The sequence below is a fragment of the Melanostigma gelatinosum genome (assembly GCF_949748355.1).
Source record: "Melanostigma gelatinosum genome assembly, chromosome: 21".
In the NCBI taxonomy this organism is placed as follows: domain Eukaryota; kingdom Metazoa; phylum Chordata; class Actinopteri; order Perciformes; family Zoarcidae; genus Melanostigma; species Melanostigma gelatinosum.
In genome coordinates, this window is record NC_136654.1 from 7,903,179 (window position 1) to 7,928,384 (window position 25,206).

Genomic DNA, 25,206 nt, shown 5'->3' on the forward strand with positions numbered 1-25,206 from the left:
CTACGCAAACAGATAAGCACAAGCAACATATTGCACGACAGCCGCATTATATAATATTCATCCAGAATCAACAAACATATAAATATCATTCATTTCAAAAGTCCAATAACTTCTGGACACAAAATGTCTCCGACTTTAGACGTACATTCTGAATGAATGTCCACTCGTGGCTTCAAGTTTCACATTGTTTCGTAAATTGAACCATGATTGGCCCCAAAAACTAGTTATGATGTCACTACATCATCCGCTGAGTACAGAGGAACTTTTCCTCTTCAGCAGATGAATGTTGAAAACACCTTTCTGGTGTCACATCAATCTGCACAGCGAAGCTCAAACATCCAAGTGAAGCAACAAAAAGCAAAACACATTGTTGAGCGAATTGGCGCTTTACAAATTGCAAACTAGGATGCAATGTACTCGTTAGATGGTAAAGTAAAGTTAGAGCAGCACTGCAGATAACAGTGTGAAGTGAGGGCGGGCTGAGTCAACCTGCCACTCCCCGCTCAGGCCTTCACGGGAGCGCGCGCATCCGTTCCTGCGCGCTGTCACGCTTTACTACCAACAGGCACGAAAATTCCAGGGAGGAAGTCACTGAGATTGAGAAACGAACAACAACTCCAAAAAGGTGCCAGGAAACAAAAAACCCGGAGGCGAGGACACGTTCCGACTCCGTGAAGTCCTCATTGGGAACAGTAGAAACTTTGGAACATGGACTAGAGGCGCCGGGTCGCAGCAGATGGAGGCGGCGAGAAGTTTGGTGTTTGTCGGGGCCGTGCTGCTCGGGGTGACGGCGGGCGCGCTGGGCAGAGAAGGTGGGTAACTTTCACGGCTCGTCTCGCCTTTTAATGCCTCCCCCTGTTTGCGAATACAGACCCTCCGTCTACATGGCATAGACGAGGAGACCACGCGGGTTGTGTGTGAGTAGATGTGTGAAGCTTCAGCTCGGCCCTAAGAGAGTGATATTTCTAGCTACGACCACATTCCTCCGCGAGCTCCCCGTCCCCTCTCTCTCCGCTGAGGCTCGTGGGATTCATGAGGGGGGGTATCACACCTGTCACAAAGTAGCCGGAACCCACATTTACTGTTTTGACTAAAACTCTCTCACGTCATTTTGTTGCACAAATAAACACTTCTAAAACATAGTAGTAGTCGTAGTAGTAGTGGTGAAACAGGTGAGACATTTGAGAACCTGCTTTGCAGCTCGGGGACACTGCGAGACGGCGGCGCGTGCAGGAGAGGACGTTCGGCTGGTTTTGCTTTTACGCGTAAACAAAAACAAACCAACGACAGACCGGGCATTGTGTGCCAAGGATCACGACGATGTCAATTATTCACTTCTGGCTCTAAAGAGGACATTGTCTGATAGAGGGCCACTTGTCACACTTGGACCTTGAGTGCATGCCAGTAAAACAAGAGCTAACCGAGAGTGCAAACAAGTTGCATATTTGCAAGAAAGTCCTATATTTTAATTTGAATCACATAAAAGTAGAACTATGCGAAAAGGCCAAACATCTCATGGTTCTGTAATACTGAAGAAAAACATTCAGGACTCAAAAGAGAAGAAAACAATTTGAACAAGTTACTTTGGGCTCCATGATATATTTATATTTCTCATTTATTGACGCTTTATAGGCCAAACAGTTCATCTCAATAATGGTTATTTGCAGCTGTCGTTTGCAGTCGTGCTTACGTAAGCCTCCATATTGATAGAGATGTGTTTTTAAGTGGAGTCAGATATCAATAAGCTGCGTCACATGCTTTTAAAAGCATTTAATAAGCTAATGGCAAACATATTGACATCAATAACCTTCCAACATGTGCTTTATTGACACGTACCTGACAGCGTTTATCGACATAGGCCAGTGCATGACAACATGAAATATCGCCACGTCTGAGTTTGGGATGACATCATCTTTACCTCTAAAAAAGATGAATATGAGTGAAAGATATTGTAGTGAAGCTTCTGTGTCTTTTAGTAGCTGCTACCCCCAGCACTGCTACGTGCACACACACACACACACACACACACACACACACACACACACACACACACACACACACACACACGCACACAAAGCCAATAGTCACAGGTGAAGTGATTTCCAAACACAACTGCATTGTTGGTGGGAACAGGTCGGTGCACTTTACTCCACAGTGTTGATCTCTGAAGGTTCAGCGTGAGTGCTGTTATTGGTCTGTAGCAGCTGTTTGCAGCAATGCATCATGCACAAGTCCGACTTTCATTGACAAAGTATTGTTTTATTTGTTTTATGTCACACACACGCACACACACAGCCTGTGGCCGAGACGTGATTCCAAAGGTCAGCGGTTGCGTTTTCGTGTTTTTCCTTCCGTGTTGTGATCGAATTATTTCAACAGCCCGCTCCTGTGTGAGAACATATTGTGTGTTCGGTGGCCTCGGTGTCCACGGAGTTCATGTCCTCGTCACACTCTACTGCACCTATTGAGTGGAGTCCTCCTGGATCAGTGGCAGGTTGGCTCAGCCGGCCGTGACTCCCCAGTCTCAGCCAGTAAGGGATCTGACTTTTAGCAAGTAATGATCATTTCAGCTCAGTATTATCATCGATACTTTAAGTAGAATTAAATCTTGATAAAAATGATATGATACAGAAAGCTCTGTATCATTTTTTTTATATAGTTTGCAGCACTTTCTCCCCAGAAGGTAATTGGTCTTTTGTGACAAACTCATTATAGATTGTGCCTGATTATTATACCAAAGTCTGTGGAGTATTATTTTGCACCTAGCATCCCCGTAGAGTTCATTGCAATAACATATATATTGCAATGCAGTATATTAATACTTGGATAATAGAGTTGTGTGTATTGAATATTGTGGTTGTGCAGCTTTGGTTGATTTGTCGTTCATATAAATCGATGCAATCATAAAACATTGATTGATGTTGTAGATTATAATCTGAATCTATTGATTAGAGTTTCCGGTTATGTATGATGTAACTTTAATCGTGACACACAATCTGGTTCTCTGAATAAACAAAGAAATCGTACAGAAATCAGATTTACCCCAATATACTTTGGATTGCAAGTACATTTAAATGCTTTTTAAAACTGAAGTCACTAAATGTGTAAAACGTATACAGGAGATATTCTGTGTTTGTGATCGATTGTGCATCACACGGTGAGTGAGTGAGGAGCTGCTGTGTGCGGTACAGGATCCTGTTCTGCTCGTCTGTTGAGCAACACCCGTTTGTTTTCCCTCCTCGTCCGCAGAGCGAAGAGGAAGAAAGAATGTTTTCAGGGAGGTTTGGAAGAAATGTGACATTCACGCAGGACACGCGAGGATTAGCATTGTGTTAGAATCAGGACTGACGCGTTCAATCTGAGGGATGTGAACTGAAGACCTGTTGGATCAGCTCGTTGTGTTGAGCTTTGCAGGGATCTGATCCAGAGGAGAGGCTGCAGGCTCTTCCACCGTGGTTCGGTCTAACTCCCGCAGTAGCCTCGCTGCCACAGTGTTTCTGCCACTTGCTGTACACACACACACACACACTGGTAAACACACACTCCCTGTGCTAACTGGCACGCTGCCACACACAGGTGTGGCTTCAAGCTGGCTTTCAGTTTTGCAGAAAGTCCTAAGAAGCATACTGGTGCAAGACACTCACCACTTCTTCTCTTACAGGAAGCCAGATTAAGATCAAGTTATTGATCAAGTCTGTCAATTCTTACACGACACTCTGATGTGACACAAAATAGCCTCTTTCAAATTGTGACATAAAACACTGAACAGCCTGTAAATAGTAAATCGACAGTGTTCCACTCTGTTGTTTGCACCAAAAAATGTCAGAAATAGTGAAATAAATATATTGCCACATGCACACCTTCCAGACTTCAGGATTCTTCTCCGTTTAGTTGTTTTCATTCTGTACGCAACTACCTTTTTTTTGTGTCTTCCAGAAGAGACCGCCTGAAACGTTGCGTTGTAACCCCCATATTTAAACAGTCATAGTGTCCCCCCCCCCCCTCTTTATGACGGCGAGCTTTTCATCCCGCCTTCGAGCGCGGTTGTTCGGAAAACAAGTGTTTTGGCCTCCCGACGAGGCCGGACGACATGGAGTACGAATACTTGACCAGTGGAAGTTTCCAGAGCAAAGTTGCTACGATATGCTGTGCAGAAGCACTAAGGCCTTTAAGTGTGTGTGTGTGTGTGTGTGTGTGTGTGTGTGTGTGTGTGTGTGTGTGTGTGTGTGTGTGTGTGTGTGTGTGTGTGTGTGTGTGTGTGTGTGTGTGTGTGTGTGTGTGTGTGTGTGTGTGTGTGTGTGCTTGGATGTCTGTGTCATTAGTTGTGTGGACAACCTTCTGGACACAGAGATGGTCTTGTGTTCTGGGGGCTTTTTGAATTATCACTGAACTACAACCTGTTTTTTTTTTTTTTTTATCCCCCGGCCCCCCAACTCACTGGTGTGTCATCCTCTGGATATGCAAAGACACATTCCTGTGAAATGACACTTTCCAGAGTCCAAAGAGAGTTGTGCAACGACTCATGCACTAACCTGACAGGAGGGAATGAATGGGGGGCGGGAAAGAGGGGAAATTTTAAAATAACGTGACTCTCAAAGCAACTAATAAAGAAGATGTAGTGATTGAATTTGAAAGAGGAAGGCGGTGACAGTGACAGTGGGCAGATAGAGCAAAGTAAGTGATAAAAGAGTATTTTGGGCTACAGGGATGGAGGAGGAGGCGGGGGGGCAGCTCCTCACAAAGGCCACGCATGCACACACGCAGCCGTTGCTGAGAGACTTTTGGAGAGCAAACAATGAGGGAATAAAAGGAGAGGAAGCTGAGAACTGGCTTAACACACACTTTCTAGAAATGGAAAATGTGCTCCGTTGTGCTCCCTGTGACGGCACATTTACTGAACCGCCGGAGCCGTCCGTGTTGTTTGTTTGCGTGTGTTAGTTTGTGCCAATCGCAGAGTTTCAGGGAGTCAGATTTTGTTTCTGTTTAGATATCCTGTCCAGTTAAAAAATGATTTAAATGCGGGAGAATAAAAGCATGACTCCCTATCTTGGCCCTATAACTATTTTCCATGATGACCTCGCTGAGGGAGGCAGTGATTAGTCATTTGGTATTTTGATTTGATATCTGACACAACGACTGGGTGTGTATTTTTGGCTGTCACTCTATTAACCGTAGAGCCATTGGCTGCAGTAGCTGTCAGATTCGAACGTGGAACTTATTTATTTGCCGCTACTTTTTTCCGCAGGGGCTGTAATATGGATCAAGTTGCGAGTGTCAGCTGTCACCGGGAGACTTTACACACGTCAGACGCACGTACGCGATAAGAGCACGTCTTGAGCAGACACCTTCTGAACTTTGTTGGACCCCGGTGTATCATGGGAATCAGCCTCCTGCAGCCTGCCAGTGCTTCCTGTTCCTCTGATTATATATGTCCGTCCAAAGGAGGGACGGAGATAGCATGGAGAGGAGGAGGAGGCGGGGCTACAATCAGGAGAAAGGGGTTGACTGTTGAAGGGCTTTTGGAAGCGGGCCAGAGGAAGTCATTTATAACTTCAGCAGAGGTGTGTGTGTGTGTGTGTGTGAGCCCCCGTGAATTGTGTGACCCTGAATGTAACGCGTGTGTGACCCACTGGGGAATCTGCTGCCAGTGGAAACTGTATCATGTACACTAAGAGACAAGACTGCGGCAGCGCATGTGGTTTGTCTTTCAGAGGAACCGTTGAAGGCCACTCGTAAACGGTTACACAGTCGAGATATGTACATGTAACATGTAGGCTAACACAAAGTCTGTAACTATAAATGTGCAGCACGCCTTCGAAGGTCTGACGGATGGACGTTTGAAAGCATTTACAAAGGAAAAAGGCTACACTGACGATATTTAATCAACAGGGTCTGCTCTGTGTTTATCATTTATTTATCACAGAATAAGTGAGTGCTGCAATGAACCTAAATCACATTTTGTTGTACTACAGAAATTAAAGCAACAACTATTTGTTATATTCTATATTTTTAATAGAATGCTTTTTTTCCCAAATGATTTAGAATGACTGTAAAACATCATTCGCTATAAAGCATCATGAATGTTGAGCAATGAGTTTTACATGGAGGATGAAGTTGGGATCCTTTGATATGTGTGTATACAGTATATGTATATTTATATATGTATAATAATGTATATCTGTGTCGCAGTGTGCCTGGGTACAGACATGAAGCTGACCTTGCCCTCCAGCCTGGACAATCACTACGAGACCCTGAAGCTGCTCTACACCGGCTGTAAGGTGGTCCACGGGAACCTGGAGATCACACACCTGAATGGAAACCCTGACCTCTCCTTCCTACAGGTATATATATGTGTTTGTATAAGATGGAATTAAATAAAGACAAAAACAAGGATCCAGTTGCTTCATTTTTTATTAGCGGCCCACTTGTTTTTATTGCCACAACAGACTCATCCTTTGGTTTTCTCCTCACCTCTTCTTCAGGGCATCGTGGAGGTTCAGGGCTATGTACTCGTAGCTCATGTGTCCGTGAGTCTGTTGCCTTTAGACAACCTTCGGATCATAAGAGGCAGCCAGCGGTACAACTCCAGCTACGCGCTGGCTGTGCTGGACAACACTCTGGGCGGACAGGGGCTCAGGACGCTCCGGCTCCGTAGCCTCACAGGTAGGATGATAGCATAGTGGAGCTAACAGTTGATGCCCAAACCCAGGGACGGAATGATTGATTTTGTTTTGACATTTTATTATTATCTGAAAGGTGTTTAGTCCCCTCCTTTCTGTATCAATGACTCGATAACCTCCTCTTATGTATCGTCTCCCCCTGCAGAGATCCTGTTGGGTGCGGTGTATATTTGGGGGAACCCCCAGCTGTGCTTCCCAGACCCCCAGAACATTCTTTGGAGGGACATTTTGGACAAGCAGAACTCCGCCAGGGTGCACCAACTGCAGCCTGGCGGAGTTCAGCACCGACTGCAGCCTCGGGCCACTGAATGTGAGCAGCTGATGGATGCGTTTTAAAATGTTGAACTTGTTCCTCGTGTGCCACAGTAAATATAAAACAGCAGACGGGACAGCACAGGATGTTAATGCATGTCTTAAACAGCACTAACGCTGTGGCCCTAGACTCCATGGACACACTTTCATGACTCCTCTAATGTCCAATACTGACTCAAACAGCTGGATCGGGTATCGGTGACAATGGGGCCGATATATTCAATTCAAATCTGTGTTTGTATACATTATATACATTATATACTGGTGTTTGAATTGTAGTTCAGGCTTGACAAATTTGTTGCTGCAATTTCTGGTCATTTTGAAGATTTCTTTCAACAAGTTTCTGATGGACGATTTATTATTTTAATGACAAACAATTCAGTCAATTTAAATCTATGTATTTATTTGTTACATTTTGTTTTACAAAGTTAGGAGAGCCTGATAATCATAAAATAATGATCCCAGTCTTTTCCACAAGTTGAGCATACAGCTTATCAATCAAACACGGGTGTGATATCGGCCAATCTCCTCCTGCACAGGTCCAAGTTGTTCCTCTGTTTGTGAGAAAAGCTGCTGGGGAGAAACTGCACAAGACTGCCAGACCTGTGAGTTAACGTCATACGCAGAGTATGACATTGACACTATTTGGTTTTCAGTGGAAAACGTCCAGAGCAGGTGAAAGTACAGCTGAAAACGTTCACTTTTTCCATCTTTGTTCACAGTGACTCATATTGATTGTGCGCTTGGCTGTCAGCGGTGTAAAGGTACCCTGTCTCACGACTGCTGTCACATGCAGTGTGCTGCTGGATGCACAGGACCCAAAGACTCAGACTGTCTGGTAAAATACAAACTCCCGCACGCATTCAACACATACTTGTTGTGTTCACTGTAATCTCATTATGCCCGTTGTCATTTCTGCAGTAACGTGTTTTCTTACTCCTCTTCTCTCCAGGCTTGCCGCCACTTCAACGACAGCGGCGTGTGTAAGGAAAACTGTCCTGCCCCCAATATCTACGACCCGGTCACCTTTCAGACCAAACCCAACCCGAACAAGAAGTTCAACTTTGGAGCCACCTGCGTCAAGACGTGTCCTTGTGAGAACTTATTTTGAACAAACCTTGTTTATTCATGAAAGCGATACAACACAGCGCTCAGCTGGTGGCCACTATGCAGCTCCACCGGTGCAAACTGCCGATTAAGCGTCTCGCTGTAGGGCGCAATGACGACAGCAGATGCTGAATGGAGAGGGAGGATAAATTGATTGCTACTTGAACGCTTTAGGCTACCAGCTTCCCATTTCATCATAACTAATTCATTTTCTTTTTGCTGCAAAGACGCCCTTTGAACACTTTGTCCCCCTGTCTGCAGATAACTATCTGGCTATGGAAGTGGCTTGTACTTTGAATTGTCCAATAGCCAACCAGGAAGTTGTCATCGCCCGCCCTGATGGAAACGAGATGCAGAAATGTGAAAAGTGTGAAGGAGACTGTCCCAAAGGTAGGAGTCATTGTGTGTTTGTGGATACATCCGCATTAAGACACAATACATTGTTTACATACGCTCAATGGCCACTTTATTATGTTCCCCAGAACACCTATAACTTGCCATTTGACAAAGACTGGTCATCTCAAACTGGTTCCACAAATACAACAAGAGCATCTTTTGAAAGTGGTGGAACAGGAGATTGGCAGCATGAATGTGAAGCCGCCAAATGTGCAGCAACTGTGTAATGCGACCAAGTCAACATGGAGCAGAATCTGAAAGGAATGCTCTCTGCACCTAGTCGAGTCAATGCCAGGAAGAATGCAGAGCAGAGAGGGCTCGTACCTGGTGTTCTAGAGGTTTTACGTAATTAAGTGGCTAATGAGTGTAAACGGGGGAAAAACAATTTCATACTATGTGGCTCAAGTGTTGCATAATGTTCATGCGTAATGTTGTGACGTAATTTAAATGATTTATTGCCTTCGTGTGTGACATGGCGCTTCGGTACAACTGATAATGATTTGTGCTGCACGCACTGATGTTCTGTTTCATCACATGCTGACTACGGTGCAATGTCAACCAACCTGTTTCTGCAGTACCTTGTTGTTTTCGTCACCTGGGGTTTGTCTCGTGAATCGGGACATTTACATAAGTTGGTAACATGTGGATCATTTCTTTTTACTGAGCGGAGTTGACTGGATTACGCGATAATCCTCCTGAGACCGAGCCCAGCTATCGCATAATCTCAATTTGTGTTGCATAAATTTAATTTAATTTCTGGCCTTAGTTGGGACCTCTGTTGCTAATAAACATGTTAAATGCAGACGTTTAAAAAAATTCATTCAATCACTCAACTCAAATTTTTCAACCATGTAAAGCATGCATACGTTTATACACTAAGACCAGACAAGGCTGATGAAGGAAAGCTCAGTTAGTATTAGTGTGACGATGCTGGAATTACTGACTTTGATACAATACCTTGACAAATGTTGATATTCGACAGCATTTTCAATTACACACTTCATAAGTGCAACTGTTTTTACAAGACATACCCTCCATTCGTCAACATTGCTAGAGGCACCAGGAAGGGCTGTCAAACAATTTGCCAATCACCTTACATCCTTGTTGTTGAATGTGATGCACATGTACTATATACTACATATTATATACTTCATACGATATTTCATTCTATGCCGACGATATCATGGTTTATATGGAGATTTGTTCATCATTATTTTCCTCTCAAGTTGGACATCCGGCTAAATTTCTGGATTTAAGATGAATTGGTTATAATCCGTTGTCATGGTTTGTATTGCAGTGTGTTATGGTCTGGGTAGGGACAACCTGGGCGTCATGGACAACCATGGCGTCACCATGGTAACATCTACTAACGTGGAGCGGTTCAACAAGTGTAAGAAGCTCTTTGGTAGTCTGGCCTTCCTCCCGCAGAGCTTTGCATGGTAAGAGACACACACATGTAGACATAAATACAGTTTTACCTCACAAAGGTTTTTTTTTTAGAAATTACAAAATAAAGTCACAAACTCAATTTAAACCGTACAATCATACGTGCACTTTAGTCACCACAAATAGCAGCTTTATGCCCAAGACTTCATACTGCCGCAGAGCCACATCCCTCGAGTCCAGCCTTTCAAATATTTGAGTTTACAGCAACATTTGTGAAGTTTCTTTGTCAAAGTCGAGGAGAAATTCTCCACCAAAGCCAAAGATGTTAGATTCTGTTTCTCAAATGTTCTTCAAACCTAGACGTACATTTTTTCTTGTTTACAAAGAGCAAAATAACTGCTTTTGTGGGTTTTCTCCTCAGTGTTCAATGTAAACAAATGGAGCTAACCTGCACCGCTGGATATTGTATCAGTGAGCAGAGATTTTACAAAGTGCAACAATCAAATTGTATATTGCCTCTTGCTGTGTGAAAGTTGTCACTTAAACGTAACGCTGTCATTGTCCAGGGACCCTGTGAGCGACACATCAGGTCTGACCGTCGAGCAGCTGAGCAGCTTCAAGAACCTGGAGGAGATTACAGGTACTGAACACTGAGGACAACAGGAAGGAAGTGTTTGTTCAAGCCTTTTTTTAAGCTTTTACCAAGAAAATGAAATTGGGTGATTATTCTGTTTTAAATTGTATTTTATTTATAGTTAAGTTAGACAGAGAAAATGTAAATACAAATAAAATACATGTGCAAGTGAGGTAGACTCCCACTACGGGCTTATCTAAAACATCTCACCTAAAAAAGATAGAATTGATATCCATATCTTTTACAAAGCTAATCATAATCACATATATGTATTCAGGTTTTCCATATAAAACGGTGTAGAAGCTATACAGAGCATGCCATGTCTCCTCTATTTTGCAGGTTATTTGTACATTGATGCCTGGCCACAGAATTGGACAAACCTGAGTGTGTTTGAGAACCTGAAGGTGATCAGAGGCAGGATGCTCTACAAGTAAGACTTCTAAACTGTCTGACTGACACGTCTCTTTCTTTTCTCTGCATGTTAATCATACTGTCCTAAAATCAACACTCCCTCACACCAATGTATGTTTTCCCCCATGTGATTTTTTTAATTTGCGTAAGTATGATATCGATGTCTTTCTTATTGTTCTTTTTTTAATAAAAGGTAATTTTTATGGATTATATTATCAAAAAACCCCAAAACAACCTGGAAACAAATAGTGGACCCATTATTCATATTTATTTTCTCATATATAATATGATGTGGTTCACACCTTGGAAAACTTTCCCACTGAGGAAAAAATGCAAAGAATTATAATAATAAAACTAAGATATTCATGCAAATCAATGTAGAGCATCTGTTTCTGTCTGTGTGGTGCGTCACACCACATGCCGCTTTCCTGATGTCCGTCCACCCACAAAGGGTCGTTCTTTGTGCTTTGTTTGTGTTTCTCTTTTTCACGTTTGTGTTTTCGGTTCAGTTGAGGCAGTTTGTTCACTTTCAGGGTTATAAAGGCTAATTATTAGCCAGCACAGCTGCTCCAACTTGCAGCATACTCCAACCAGGATCACAGGCTATGGCAGACTATCTAGTGTAGCACGCTCAAGCTTGGTCAAAGTGACAAATGTGAGATCTGCTTGTCTGACAATGTTTGACAACAAGATTTGACATGATGGGCCGTTATTCATTTTAATTAAAAGAACAGTCTTGTTTCTTTGTCGTAATTATAGTGTCGCTGTTTTTCTTTCGTAGTTCCTCAGCTGAGATTACACTTTAAAACCTATTTTCACACTTGCTGGCGAATCGATATGGTATAGATTACAGTTGTACTACTTGTTGTTAAACCTCTCCATGATACAGAGTAGGATCTTGTACGCATGTCTTGGGATTCCACCACCATTTTTAACCAAATTTGAAAACAAAAGATAAACATTCTTAGATCTGTCGAGGCTGGTTTCAAGTGATGTTTGGTTTGATCTCTTCACAGTATTAAAATGTATCAAATAATATTGGGATACAGCATTGTTAGTGAGTGTATTTTATTTAAAAAAAGATATCATTATTTATGGACAGACTTTAGAAAATTGACCCCTGCCGTTTATTTCGGGTCACTCACAACCTCTCTTTCTGGTCAGGGGTGTGTTTTCGATGGCCATCCAGAATCTCCACATCCGGTCTCTTGGGTTGCGTTCACTACGCAGCGTCAGCGGAGGTTTGGTCCTGCTGCACAACAATTCCCAGCTGTGCTACACCAATTCACTGCCCTGGGACAGTCTGCTCCACCCCAGCCAGGGACCTCAACGCATCGTCAGCCAGAACCAGGACACCCAGCTCTGTGGTGGGTAAAAGCACTACTGCGATGCCAGGGTCCATTAAAGACACCGTGGGTTACACTTTGATCAGCCACTTGTGACTTTATCCAAGTTACATATCTCTGCCTAATACTAGTGTCAATTCCATTTATTGACTCACAGAAATCCAACTGCAGAAAATACATTTTTCTGAATTGCATTTAAACCAACATGCATGGATGTTGTTGCTTGGTACATTTGCAATTGATGAAAGCGTTGGCACTTGTCTGCAGAGTACTCCTTGAGGGTTTCTCTGTGATTTTCCTCATTGAACCTTTGCAGTGATAGTGAGGAGGAGAGTCCAGCGAAAGTACAGTGTGCATCTGTTTTCTCCGCATCTGTTTTCAGAGGAAGAGGAGCGTGTTTGTCACCTGCTGTGCAAGGGGGGCTGCTGGGGGCCGGGGCCCAGCCAGTGTGCGTCCTGCAAGGATTTCAAACGCGGCACTGAGTGCGTGGAGCAGTGTGACATCAATCAGGGGTATGAACGTTTCTGTGGGTGTGGCTGCACTAAATCAACAGCAAAGCCAAGTGATAATGTTCCATATAATACAGTACACTGTGTATCATAATCCCCAAACTAATCCTGTATTGGCCTAAAGTAAAAATGTGAACAGGTGTATTTAGGGGTTAATTGGATGTCACAAATGTCAAAGTAGTCACAATAAATCAATCGGAAAGCTTTTAACTTAACTTGCGCCCTTAAGCAACTCTAGGTCAATGACAAAGTTAATGCATGCGATAACTTTCTTTGAAGAGTAACTAATAGAGGTGCAACAGATCATCAAACTCGCGGTTCAGATCGGATCGGCGAATGTTGAAATACTAAAATATGTTTTTTCACTTTCTTGCTGATAGTAAGATGAGAAGATTAACACCACTCTCATGCCTGTGTGTTAAAGCTATAACTAGCAGCCAGTTAGCATAGCTTAGCATAAAGACTGGAAACAGCTAGCTTGACTGTCCAAAGGTAACAAAATCCTGCTACCAGCACCTCTAAATCTCACCAACTGACACGTTTGTTTAATACGTATAAAACACAAAGTTTAAAAATGACTTTGGGTTCTATCGGAGGGCTCTGCCTGACTATTTCTAAGCTAATGCTCGCTGTAGCTTCATATGTACTGCACTGATGAGACTGGTATCGATATTTCATCTAACTCAACGAGAGAGCAAATAAGAGTATTTTCCAAACTGTCAAAAGATTAGTTTGACATAAGAATATCTTAATATGGTCATAATGCGATCAATCATAGTTGTTAAACAATAATAAACATTGTTGTCCAGCCCTTTGTGAGAACAAGTTACCCTAAGCAGCGGGTCATCTGGTGAGGCTAACGCTGTTATTTGCAGCGGGGGCCCCCTTTCTAAAAATGTTTGTCCTTATGGCGCTTGAGATAGAAGCATCCAACAAATGCCAGACTGTGTTGTGGGACGTTGTGTTGAATCCCCGCTGTGCTTGTGTTGCAGGTCTATCCGTGAATACACAGACGGATCTGTGTGTGTTGCCTGTCACGCAGAGTGTCGACCTCTCAATGGCTCTGCTTCCTGTCATGGCCCGGTAAGATGCTCACGCGGCCAAATGTGTTCAATCATTGCCAGAAGAAGAAGAAAAAAAAGACAGTTGAAAATAACCAATATTCCATTATACCTGTGTGTAAGTGTGCTGCTTATAAATGCACTTAAATACTTCTCTCTGTGTGTCTTCAGCGTGCAGAGCATTGTTCAGAGTGTCGTAAATTCCAGGACGGTGAGTTTTGTGTGGATCATTGTCCCAGCGGTGTGAAGGAGGATCAGCAAACCGTGTGGAAGTACAGCAACGCCACAGGACACTGTCTGTCCTGCAACACCAACTGCACGCTGTCGTAAGTGGACACGCATCACAAACACAAGCACGGACTGCTCACACAGTGAGAATGATTTCACACCCGGCGCTTGTGTGTTTCAGCTGCACTGTGATGGATGACAGAGGCTGCCCCGTTGACACCAGGACAGGGTGAGCGGCCTCAACTGTTTCAGATACTTGAATGATGATGGTGGTGGTGGCGGTGGATTTTCTCAGGGCTTCTTTTGAGGATTAGTTGAACTGTTTTTCTCCGTTTAGACCGGGTACAACCATCGCGGCTGCAGTGGGTGGAGTGGTGCTCTTCTTCATCCTGCTCGCTCTGCTGGTCTTCTACCTGAGGAGACAGAAGAAGCTCAGGAGGAAGGAGACGATGAGGAGGATCCTGCAAGAACATGAGGTGGGCACCGAGCACCATCGCATAAGTTGTAAACAGAGACGTCCGTTGTGTGTCGGGCAACGTGTAGTCCTTAGGTTCCCCTTGGGTGTTGTGGTTTGTAATGAAGGAATCTGCCATCTGCTTCCTCCATGCTTACAGCTTGTGGAGCCTCTAACACCCAGCGGTGCGTCACCCAATCAGGCACAGATGCGCATCCTGAAGGAGACTGAGTTGAAAAAACTCAGGGTTCTGGGTGCGGGGGCCTTCGGTACTGTTTACAAGGTATGTGGTCCAGTTCTTTAAAAGTACCTTTTATATTTAGCTCTCCATCTTTTGGTGAGTTTTTGAGTGTTTTCCATTGTTTTGTTTCAGGGAGTGTGGGCTCCTGATGGGGAAAATGTGAAAATACCAGTGGCCATCAAGGTGTTACGAGAGAACACCTCGCCAAAGGCCAATAAAGAGATCCTCGATGTGAGTGAAAGCCAATTAGACACAGTTACGTGAATACAGTTCTCAACCCCGTTGGCATCTTTCCTCTGTCTTCCCACAGGAGGCCTATGTGATGGCGGGAGTGGCCAGCCCCTATGTGTGCCGTCTGCTGGGGATTTGTCTGACCTCCACGGTGCAGCTGGTCACTCAGCTGATGCCGTACGGCTGCCTCCTCGACTACGTCAGGGAGAACAAGGACCGCATCGGCTCCCGGTTCCTCCTCAACTGGTGTGTCCAGATCGCCAAGGTATTTAAACGAGTCATCGTCTTTGTGCTCTGATTTAGGTGCACATACTTCGTAGTAGAAGTAAACGTCTTTATTCTGAGTGTCGCTGTTGATATCTCGTCTTATGTTTCCTTTCAACTTTGATGTGGTATCAGCTTGTGTATTTGTGGACACATGGGCTTGTGGGTGATGGATCTCTGTGTGTGTGTGTGTGTGTGGGTTTGTAGGGGATGAGTTATCTGGAGGATGTCCGGCTGGTCCACAGGGATTTAGCCGCCCGCAATGTTCTGGTCAAGAACCCAAACCACGTAAAGATCACCGACTTCGGTCTGGCCCGTCTGCTCGATATCGACGAGACTGAGTATCACGCTGATGGAGGGAAGGTAAGATGTCTGTGGCTGTAGGAGCGGCTGCACTGGGGACGTTCACAGTGGTTTACAGATTTGAACTGCTGCTCTCTGTTTCAAGGTTCCGATCAAATGGATGGCTCTGGAGTCTATTCTGCACAGGAGGTTCACTCATCAGAGTGACGTCTGGAGCTACGGTCAGTATCACTCAGCTCATTGCATTACAGGCGTAATGGGGATACAAGTAAGGTTTTAGGAAAGTGTTAAATCATGATCAATGTTTGCTTAAATTGGTGTTTAGCTTTAATTTATGACACACAGATTTTAAACATAGCTTAGTCTCATGCCAGACAACTTTCCATGTGCTCATAATAAGTGATTCCATTTTCAATTGTCATTTGGCTAGATATTTTATTTAATGTGATTGGACATTTCCTTCCCAGGCGTGACGGTCTGGGAGCTGATGACATTTGGGGCTAAACCCTACGACATGATCCCAGCGAGAGAAATCCCAGAGGTCTTAGAGGGAGGGGAACGGCTCCCCCAGCCCCTCATCTGCACCATCGACGTCTACATGATCATGGTCAAATGTTCGTGGTTTGTTTTGTCTCGAGGTTTAATCTTATTCAGTAAATCAACAGTATGATTCATAGGGGAACTGTACATGATTAGTTGTCATGATGACATGTCCCTAACAGAGTTGATATGTTAAGATGATTGGTTGACATCTGATTTCTATGTTTGGACGGCAGGTTGGATGATCGACCCGGACAGCAGACCGCGGTTCAAAGATCTTGTGAGCGAATTTAGTGATATGGCCAAAGATCCCCCTCGCTATGTAGTCATTCAGGTATGTAAACGTGTGTTTCATGTTGCAGATGTTTTACTTTTTGTGACTGTGCATGGTCACGTAATGGTCATGTCATTTGGTAGCATGTTAGTTGTCTGAAGCGTATATGTTTGCGACGGTGAAAGATGTTCTATGTCCATGGGGATGAATAAAACGTGTTTTCCATCCGTGTTGTTCTTTCTCTCGCAGAACGACGAGCAGATGAGCATGTCCATCCCAGTGGACAGCCAGTTTTTCCGGATGCTTCTGGAGGAGGAAGGGAACAACATGAGTGAACTGCTGGATGCCGAGGAGTATCTGGTGCCTCAGCCAAACCACTTCTCCAGGACCCAGGTAGACGGGGTTCAAGCCAACGGGCCGTCCAGACACCAGTCATACAGGGTCAGTGTCCAGTATTCAACCCTCACCTTCCTCTTCCTTCATAGAGCCACCTGGGAGCCTTTGAGTGGCTGAATTCACCTTCTTGTCTATTTCTCATTCATTTCTCCCGTCTGTCCAGCAGAGCAGAGATCAGGGTTTAGACGTTGAGCCCTCTGTCAGCGGCGGCCCTCGGAGCATGTACTCCTCCCTGAGCACCATTGGCCGCAGCCAGTACCCTACCTTACCCTTAGGGGCCAGCACCGCCAACGGCATATGGATTCCTCAGTACCCAACTGTGGCTCGCAGCCCGTCGGCCGGGGGCCAATCCGACTCGGTCTTCCTGGACGGGCCTCCAGACGACCCCTCGCTGCCCCCGGCCAGCCCCGGACGCTACTGCAAAGACCCCACCTACTCCAACGGGAGCCAGGGTGACCTGGAGACAGACGGGCCGACTGGCTTTCATCCTCCTCATCACCTTCATCACTCGTTGCCCAGACGGAATCATATTCATGCCTTGCCAGGTGAGCCAAGAGAAAAATGAAGCGTTTGATAATTCAATGGTGGCTTGTTTTGTTCTGACTTTTCTTTCTCCCTCCGTCTGTTTAGAGTACGTCAACCAGGAGGTTCAGGATCTCCGGCGGGGGATTCCCGAGCGGCCCAGCACGCTGCCCCGTAAAGTCTCCAAAGCAGACCGACGCCTCCCTAACGGCCTGTGCTCCGGTCACAGCGTGGAAAACGCGAGGTACTTGGTCCCTGCGAGTGCCGGGGCCCCCACCTCTCCAGCCTTCGACAACCAGTACTACATGGACCTCGGGGCCAAAGCCAACGCTGTAGCCGGGGCGGCGGCGGACGGGCCCGAGGCACTGCAGAGAGACGGACGAGTGCCCAGGCACATGAACGGGTTTGTGACCCCCACGGCAGAGAATCCAGAGTATCTGGGACTAGCGGACACCTGGAGCGGACATACTTGAGGAGAGGGACTGGGAGTGAAGTGATGAACTCAAGAGGAGTCACAGCTGGTGTTCTACTGAGGGAAACGACGCGTGAGAGAACGGGAAGATTGATATTGGGAATAGTACACTCGAATCCACACCGGTAGAGGTTGTGACACTCCATGACACCGAGTAGCTTTAATCTGGTGTCTGTGGCATCGTTTGTATTCCTGTCTTTCTCTCAGCAATCTTTGCTCTCAGTGTGACTATTAAGTGCCAAAAAAAGAAGTTCACTCAGCCTCTGTGTATATCGCTCAGTACTGGATGAGCAAAGGAGTTCACACTAGTCCAAACCAACGAGGTACGAGAAGGGTCTGATTATCACAGAATCAAACCGCTGACTGGATTAATGAATGCAGATTTTAAATTGTATTTTAATGTCGATTTAACTTGTTTAGCGGTTGTTTGTACCACACATGAAGCATTTTCGTACGTCCTTCGGTTCCCTCGTGCTATATGTTGTTCCGTATGCTACTCAGCCCAGCTAAACGGAGCAGAAAACGCAGAGAGCGCTTTGACAAAGTGAGCCGTGATATGTATTGAAGGTGGTGTTTAGTATTCTGGTCACTTTGTCTCTGACCTGATGGGGGTCTTCAACACACTCAAAGCCATTTTGTTTTGGCCAGAGAAGGGCCCGCAGCCCATCTGGCCAGTAAACATGCACCCTGGGAGAAAGGCGTCCTGTATGGAGAAGACAGAGGCATTGTGCCACACTGATGCATGTGCTGGTTGGTGTCTTGGCTGCAGCTACTATGTGGTACAACGGATGAGATAAGAGCTGCTTGCAGACTAAGCATCTAAGCTGCAAAAATCCCCAAAATGTATATTGTTTTGTTTTAATGACAAAGCGTATGTGTCGCTACGTTGGAGCCAACTGTTGAGGGATTTAAAGATCGTGTGCATTTGGAGCTACGCACAATGCACTCCATAGTACACACTGCATATGTCCCCCAGGCTTGTGTCGTCACAATGAGCTTTTTGATTTTGTTGGCCTTTCACTGTGCAAGAAAGCATTACAAGCTATCTGTGAGTATATTCCAGAAGAAGTGAAGAATTTGCATGTATTTGTACATGTGTTCGCCTCCCTTTTTATCGAACAAACGGCAGTTCTGCTGTTCGTGAGCAACACACTCGCCGATCCGGAGCCGAATGTGAAACCGAGGAGGCGAAGGACATCGGTTTGGATAATCAATGCATGGCTCAAATTCCACTCCGCGAGAAACACTGGCATCCCAGTTAATAATCAACGGCATTTCTTTCTCTTCATGTTAACTGGTGTTGGGGGAGGTCAGAACTAAGTCAATGGAGCCATTGTCCGACCCTCATGTCCACGTAGGAAAGACGGCTCTCGCCCAACTGGCGTCCCAACGACTTGATGTTGTCTCAGCTTTTGAAAAGGGAGAACTACAGTTTTGGAGAACGTGGTTCAGTGTTTGGAGCTCGAAATCCTGAAACGACTCTCCATCAACACACCAGTTTTACTCAGTCTTTTATCTTGATGTTCTCATACGGGTTTTGAAGAGTTTTGTTCCAGAAAAAGGATCTCTAAAAATTCAACCTGATTTTATGTAACAATTACCGGTACATGAAAATAACATGTTATGAAATCATTATCTGTTCTTATTTCAACACCCTCAACTATCATAAACTGACATTGTTTAGAATGGAATTATTATCGAGTGATAAGATTCACATAACTGTTGTTTTTTTCCCATATATAATGAATATACAGCGTAGTTTTTTGGAATGAAAGCCTTCACATGTGCTGTTGCTGTCAGGTGAACGCCTCATATCTCCACATACTGTAAGAAAAGATGAATAAAACTCAAATGTATTTTGCATTAGTTCTGTTTTCTCAAGACACAGAGGCTTGTAACTCTTAAATTGAAGTTTCACTTTTAGGAGTTACGTTTTAAGAACATCAACCGCAGGGTTTTTGAGTCATTTGGGGATTCGTGTGCTACTCTAAAACAAAACATTGAGTACGGTACCTCCACTCATCACCGCTACTGGAGATGCAGGTTATTACAGGATCGTAACGATGTTAAAGCACAGCTCACAGCTGTTCCCGCCTCCTTAAGAATGTGATATTTCCTGTATGTTATGAAACCTTCTATACAATCACAAATAATGTGCTGGTGTTTACACTGTAGTGTTGTTTTGTATAAATTGTTCATTTTCGATGTTGCATGTGTGCGACGCATGACCCGGGACTCTCACGGATGAGGGGCTGTTCTGCCTGCTGGCCTCCTTAAAAGCCATGTGTGTCCTTTCTCGAGTTTATAAAATGATTGTGTATTAAAGCTGCACAGAGCCTGAGGATTGGCTCTGGTTGTTGGTTTACAGTAACACCTGAAATCTTCCTGCCATTCTCCCTGTTGAAGTGTTCTTGTCAAAATAATGACGCGGGATCAGCTTTCTGATTTAAAATCAACTAAATGTTGGTCGAATAAATTGTTGTTTGTCCCTATTTAAATTATGAGATTGAGCAGAAGCGTAAACTGAACAAAAGGTGTGTTTTAAATAAAGTCTCAAATGAGACCGAAGCGAGAAACTCTGCGTGTGTTCCTCCAGGAATAAGCCCGGTGTAACTAACCAGAGTGTGCTGAAGGTTTTATAAAATTAAGCATCTGTAATTTACGTTTGGAAGAAAATGTATCTTTTTTTTTTACTTTTCATGTGAATATTTGTTTACCTTTCACAGTTTGTGTGATTGTGACGGGACATGAATAATAATAACCATGTTATTGGGAGTTGGTTTTTTTATGCATTTTTTCTTATTTGTTCAGTAAGTCCCACAATGTAAATGTGTAGTATATATAAATAAAAACAATCACTATGGTAGCTAGTTTGATTGAACACATTTTCACAAGTTGCTCTTCTGGGAGGTGGGAGTAAATCCAAAAGAAAATATTTTATGAAGAAATGGTAATTTTATATGGTATTGTTTGCATATGTTGTGTGTGTCATTAAAAGCATATAAAACACTTAAAACTCTCAATGTTGTCAAAATCTTTATCTTCGATGTTTCTGTATTTGGTTTTCTTTCCTCTCATTTTCTAACAGTGTGAACTGGATTACATCCTGACCTCGGCACTGATGGGAAATCGGCCCATTATATCGTGACGATTCCTTGACAAAAATAATCCTCTCCGGTTTGATTGTCGTTAAGTGTCAATAACCCTGTTTTTACCTGCACAGACGGATACTGATTTAATAAATTACGTTTTGTTTGTCTTAGTGTTCCACACATAAGGAGATGTCAGACATAATGCACTGCAGGTTACTGCCACCCAGTGACGGTAACTGGAACTACTATAACAGCTTTTATGTAAAGAAGAAAGAGGACGAGAGAGCCAATTGTATTAGTTTGAATACTTTCACTCATGTTTACCAGATCACTTGGTTTTTGCTGTTTTTTTAACCCTCATAAAGGAACATATTTAGCCACCTCTTACTTTTGCTTTCAACTGATTCAGTACAAACACTGTATTTATTGGTACTCAGTATTCTTTAATATAAAATATAATCTTTAAGAATACAGAGTAAGCCTACTTGGCAACTAGAGTTGCGCAATCTTTATTTGTAACAACTCAAACCTCCGGTCTTTCCCTTTAATTTCTCCTTTGCGTAGCTTTAAAGTTGTATCGATGATTTTCTCACTGACAGTACGATCAGCTTCTTCAAGCTCTTCATTAAAGCTGCATGATGTTTACACAAATCTTCAAACCTAAAACCGTTCAATGGCAGCACCATTTAATCAAATATACTTGCTGTCTTGTGTTTTTTAATAATATTGAGCATTTTTTGATGTGGTGTTCTGGCGGTTTAAGAGACGTTTGACCTTTAACCTCTAACTGTACCATGAGGCAGAGAAAACTGAATTTTAGCAGATCACATCACAATAACTCATTAACCATGTACTTCAAAAAGCACATTAACTGATAGAATCTGCAAAAACCTGGAGTCAGCTTTGTTTTTTTGTTCATGAAAACATCAGCACTGACCATTATTGAAAAATGATCCTCAATGTCGCTTGCATATTCAAAACACAATTTACATATGATATACAAATTGACTGCTTCATTACAAAGTCTTGTCCACAAATAAGTTCAGATCCTCAAAGTAGAAGGGCAAATAAACAGATTGGGAAAAAACTGGAAATTAGTTAGGATTTTTATTTGCCTCAGGAGTGTCATGTGTTCCTGTTTTATTTCAGGTAAAGGCAATCACTGATCAAGGTTTCACTGCCGGTAAAATAAATGTTTCTCCATGTGCATCCTCGCTCTCAGAATCTAACCTTCAACTTCAGCGAGCCTTCGGGGGAAATGTTGGGACACTGTGGAGACATGATGGCAGGCATTATGGCCTGGGCTTCCCTCAGCGCTCTCTCCTCTCTGGTGGGATGTCCTGCGTGTGTCGCTGTTCTCTGGGAACTCTACCGAAGGCACAAAGCAGGAACTCCCGTCTCCCCCAACGACGTCTTCATGCTCAACCTCACCATCATGGACTTGGTCTTCTTGCTTTTTGTCCCGTTCGGGCTGTGTAACTTCCTCCTGTGGCACCAACAAATTGAATTAATTTTTTCAGGTGAGATTAAAATATTAAAACAATGAGGCAAAATTCTGTCATTAAAGGAGAAAAAAACAAAAGTCTCTATCAGGTGCCTTGATAGAGCTAAATCTATTTTTGTTAAATACTATTTAAAAATCACTCGTAGCATACATCTTCAGAACAGTATGTAAATGTTTTTTGTTCATGCCTGCGCACCTGTATGAGTAGTGTCACGAAAGATGAACCTGCCCGCCATCGTCATTTACATTTGTAATATGATCATCATGCACCAGGGACCAAATGTAAATCTATCGTGCGAAAATAGGTCTTTGACTTTGATGTGCTTTTGAACAGCAGGAGGATTTTTTCCTCACGTTTATGGGCTTTTCATCACTTTTGTAAGATTAATGTCTCAGTCGAAGGTATTGGAAATGATCGGGAATTATACACCCAGTACAGAGTCTTTCTCGATGACAACGCGAATAGTTTTAATAGTTTTGTTCTGATGTGTATTTAAAAAACAATAGAATTGTATTTTTTACTCATTTAATTTGTTATTATTCATGACTTAGTACGAGTACTGTTAATTCTGAAATGTTTTAGGTTTCTTTCTATCCAGACAAACACTCCATCGGTAACTCTAAAGCAGCCTAGATATAGTTTACCTTTAGAAGATTACACCAGTCATCCCATCTCTCAGGTCCAGTACCACCTCAGCTGGGTCCTCAGTGTCCGTCTGTTCTCGACTATGGAGGAACTGTGGTTTATGGTTGGCTGTTAACTGGAGAAGAGCTAGTTGAGCAAGGCAGTGGACCCTTATACCTACACTGTATCGACCCTGCCCACTGCTCCTATATTAGTGAGTTAGCCGAGTTAAAAGTAGACTAAACTTCACCGTGTGCTGTGCTGTGAACTTGTCTGACAATAAATTGATTTCCATTACATTCAATAAACAACAAAACAAACTGAGTTCAATGGCTTTATTGTCTGTTTCACTTTGTAACGATTGATTTCTAATCACAATATCAACATTAATTTGAATATACAGGTAAGAATACAGATTTTGCTATGTAAGAGACTTATTTATTTTCTGATATAGGAACAAAAATGATTTGTGCAAACATGTAACACAGGTGATAATGAACAACAACATACAGGAACAATAAAACATCAAATAAATTGAATCAAGGAAAGAATCACATTAAAGAAACATGTGGATGTCTTGATTTGAATATGCAAATGTTAACATGGTTTAGTCAGGGATATGAGTAATGACTGACTGAAACTCGACTTCTGAAAGTTAAAATGTTTTTTTAGCTTCTACAACACCTGATTATGTAAGAGGGAGAAACAGACATGATCAGAGGAGCCATGAATTAAGTCTTCCCGCAGCATCCAAGCCTGAAACGATCCAATTTTCCATGATTTTTAAGGTGGAGTATAGGCATGACAGTAGATCCCAAACTGGAAGATATGGAAATGGGAAAATAAACAGTACATATGAAGACAGTTAGATTGCTGATCAGGGATCTCCCAATTGCAAAGAGAAGCACTGGAGGAAGGTAACACAAGACTGTCATCACCAGGCTGTTGATGACGGTCTGAATGGCTCTTTGCTTCTGTGGGTGGATGTTTTTTCTACCAGGGTCAGACTTAATTAGTGAATGGATGATGAGAGAATCGCAGATCACAATTATTACCATAGCTACTATAAATGGCACAGTGGAAGACATGGTGTAATATGACTCGGAAAAAAAAATGTATACAATCCCAGAGGCAACTGTCAAAATCCAAACGATGCCCGCCATCACAACCCTGGGAGTCAGACTTTTCCTCTTGTAGTAGGTGATTGGATGAACTACAGCCAGGTAACAGTCCAGACAGACACAAGCCATCAGGAGGGGTCTCCCACATGTGCTCAAGGCATAAACACCGTTCCAACTCGCTTTAAAAGACAAATTATTCCAGATTAAAAGATTTAATAATCCGGGTGGGGTGAAGACCAAGAAGACAGCATCCATGGCGGAGAGGTTCAGTACGAAAAAATCATTTGGTGTGAAGTGACTTCCTCTCCTGTATGCCTTCAACATCTCCCAGAGGATGGCAATTGATGCAGGAAAACCAATAGCAAAGCACAGCGTTGTAAAAAATAGCCAAACATATCTGCCCTCTTCAAGGCCTTCACACTCAAAAGATAAATCATTGTTGTTGTTGGAGTTGTTGGACAGATGCATGGAACGAAGATGCATCCCAGGCAACATTATTGAGCAGAGTGGTAAAGATCTAAGAGACACAGATATAGTACATTAGCATGCAAAATACATTTACAAACATGCATGAAATGTTGCAAGGTAGAACCTTGCATACACATGCTGTACCTTTTTATGAAGTTTTGTAGAAAAGATTTTACTGACGTGCTGCTGTGTCGTGTTGCCTTGATGTCAGACATCTGTTGGAGCTGATTGTGTGTAGACTTGAATCAAATTTAAGAGCTGACGTCAGTGGCAGTTTTGCAAATCATATATTTATGGAAAATAGCAGACCCACAGAGCACAGCAGATTGAATTTGATTCCAATTGTATGGCTAAAAAGGGCAGAAAAACGACCTAAGAGTTTAGGTCATATGATAATCATAGACCATGGACTAGAATAGGTGCCACCAGGGAGCAAACATTTCCATTTAGGTCCACCATACATTAACCTTGAGATGAGTAAATATTGTAATGTTGAAGTGAAGGTGTTGAAGAATATATGACCTAAAATATCCTTCAACCTCTAATAACCAAGAGTGATGCAAATATCATCAGAATTTGCAAGCAATGTGTTGTGGGAACTCATTTATAAAACCTTTGTTGTTTTAGCT

General features: G+C 43.2%; 1 protein-coding gene across 2 annotated transcripts; it reads left to right on the top strand.

Annotated features, from left to right (window-relative positions):
- Positions 1–447: 447 nt before the first annotated feature.
- On the top strand, positions 448–20,630 carry erbb2 (erb-b2 receptor tyrosine kinase 2). 2 transcript variants are annotated; one of them, XM_079293022.1, is made up of 27 exons: positions 448–812; positions 6,190–6,341; positions 6,483–6,663; positions 6,826–6,990; positions 7,532–7,597; positions 7,715–7,830; positions 7,945–8,086; positions 8,361–8,489; positions 9,793–9,934; positions 10,448–10,521; positions 10,855–10,945; positions 12,091–12,293; positions 12,655–12,784; positions 13,774–13,864; positions 14,014–14,168; positions 14,252–14,299; positions 14,408–14,546; positions 14,685–14,807; positions 14,898–14,996; positions 15,076–15,261; positions 15,468–15,623; positions 15,709–15,784; positions 16,031–16,177; positions 16,340–16,437; positions 16,627–16,818; positions 16,937–17,318; positions 17,404–20,630. In XM_079293022.1, the coding sequence occupies exons 1-27, from the start codon at positions 737–739 to the stop codon at positions 17,766–17,768; spliced, it is 3,924 nt and encodes a 1,307-aa protein (XP_079149148.1). In that variant the 5' UTR covers positions 448–736; the 3' UTR covers positions 17,769–20,630. The 2 variants fall into 2 exon arrangements, with proteins under 2 accessions (XP_079149148.1, XP_079149149.1); XM_079293023.1 differs by having other exon boundaries at positions 16,940–17,318.
- The last annotated feature ends 4,576 nt before the right edge of the window (positions 20,631–25,206 follow it).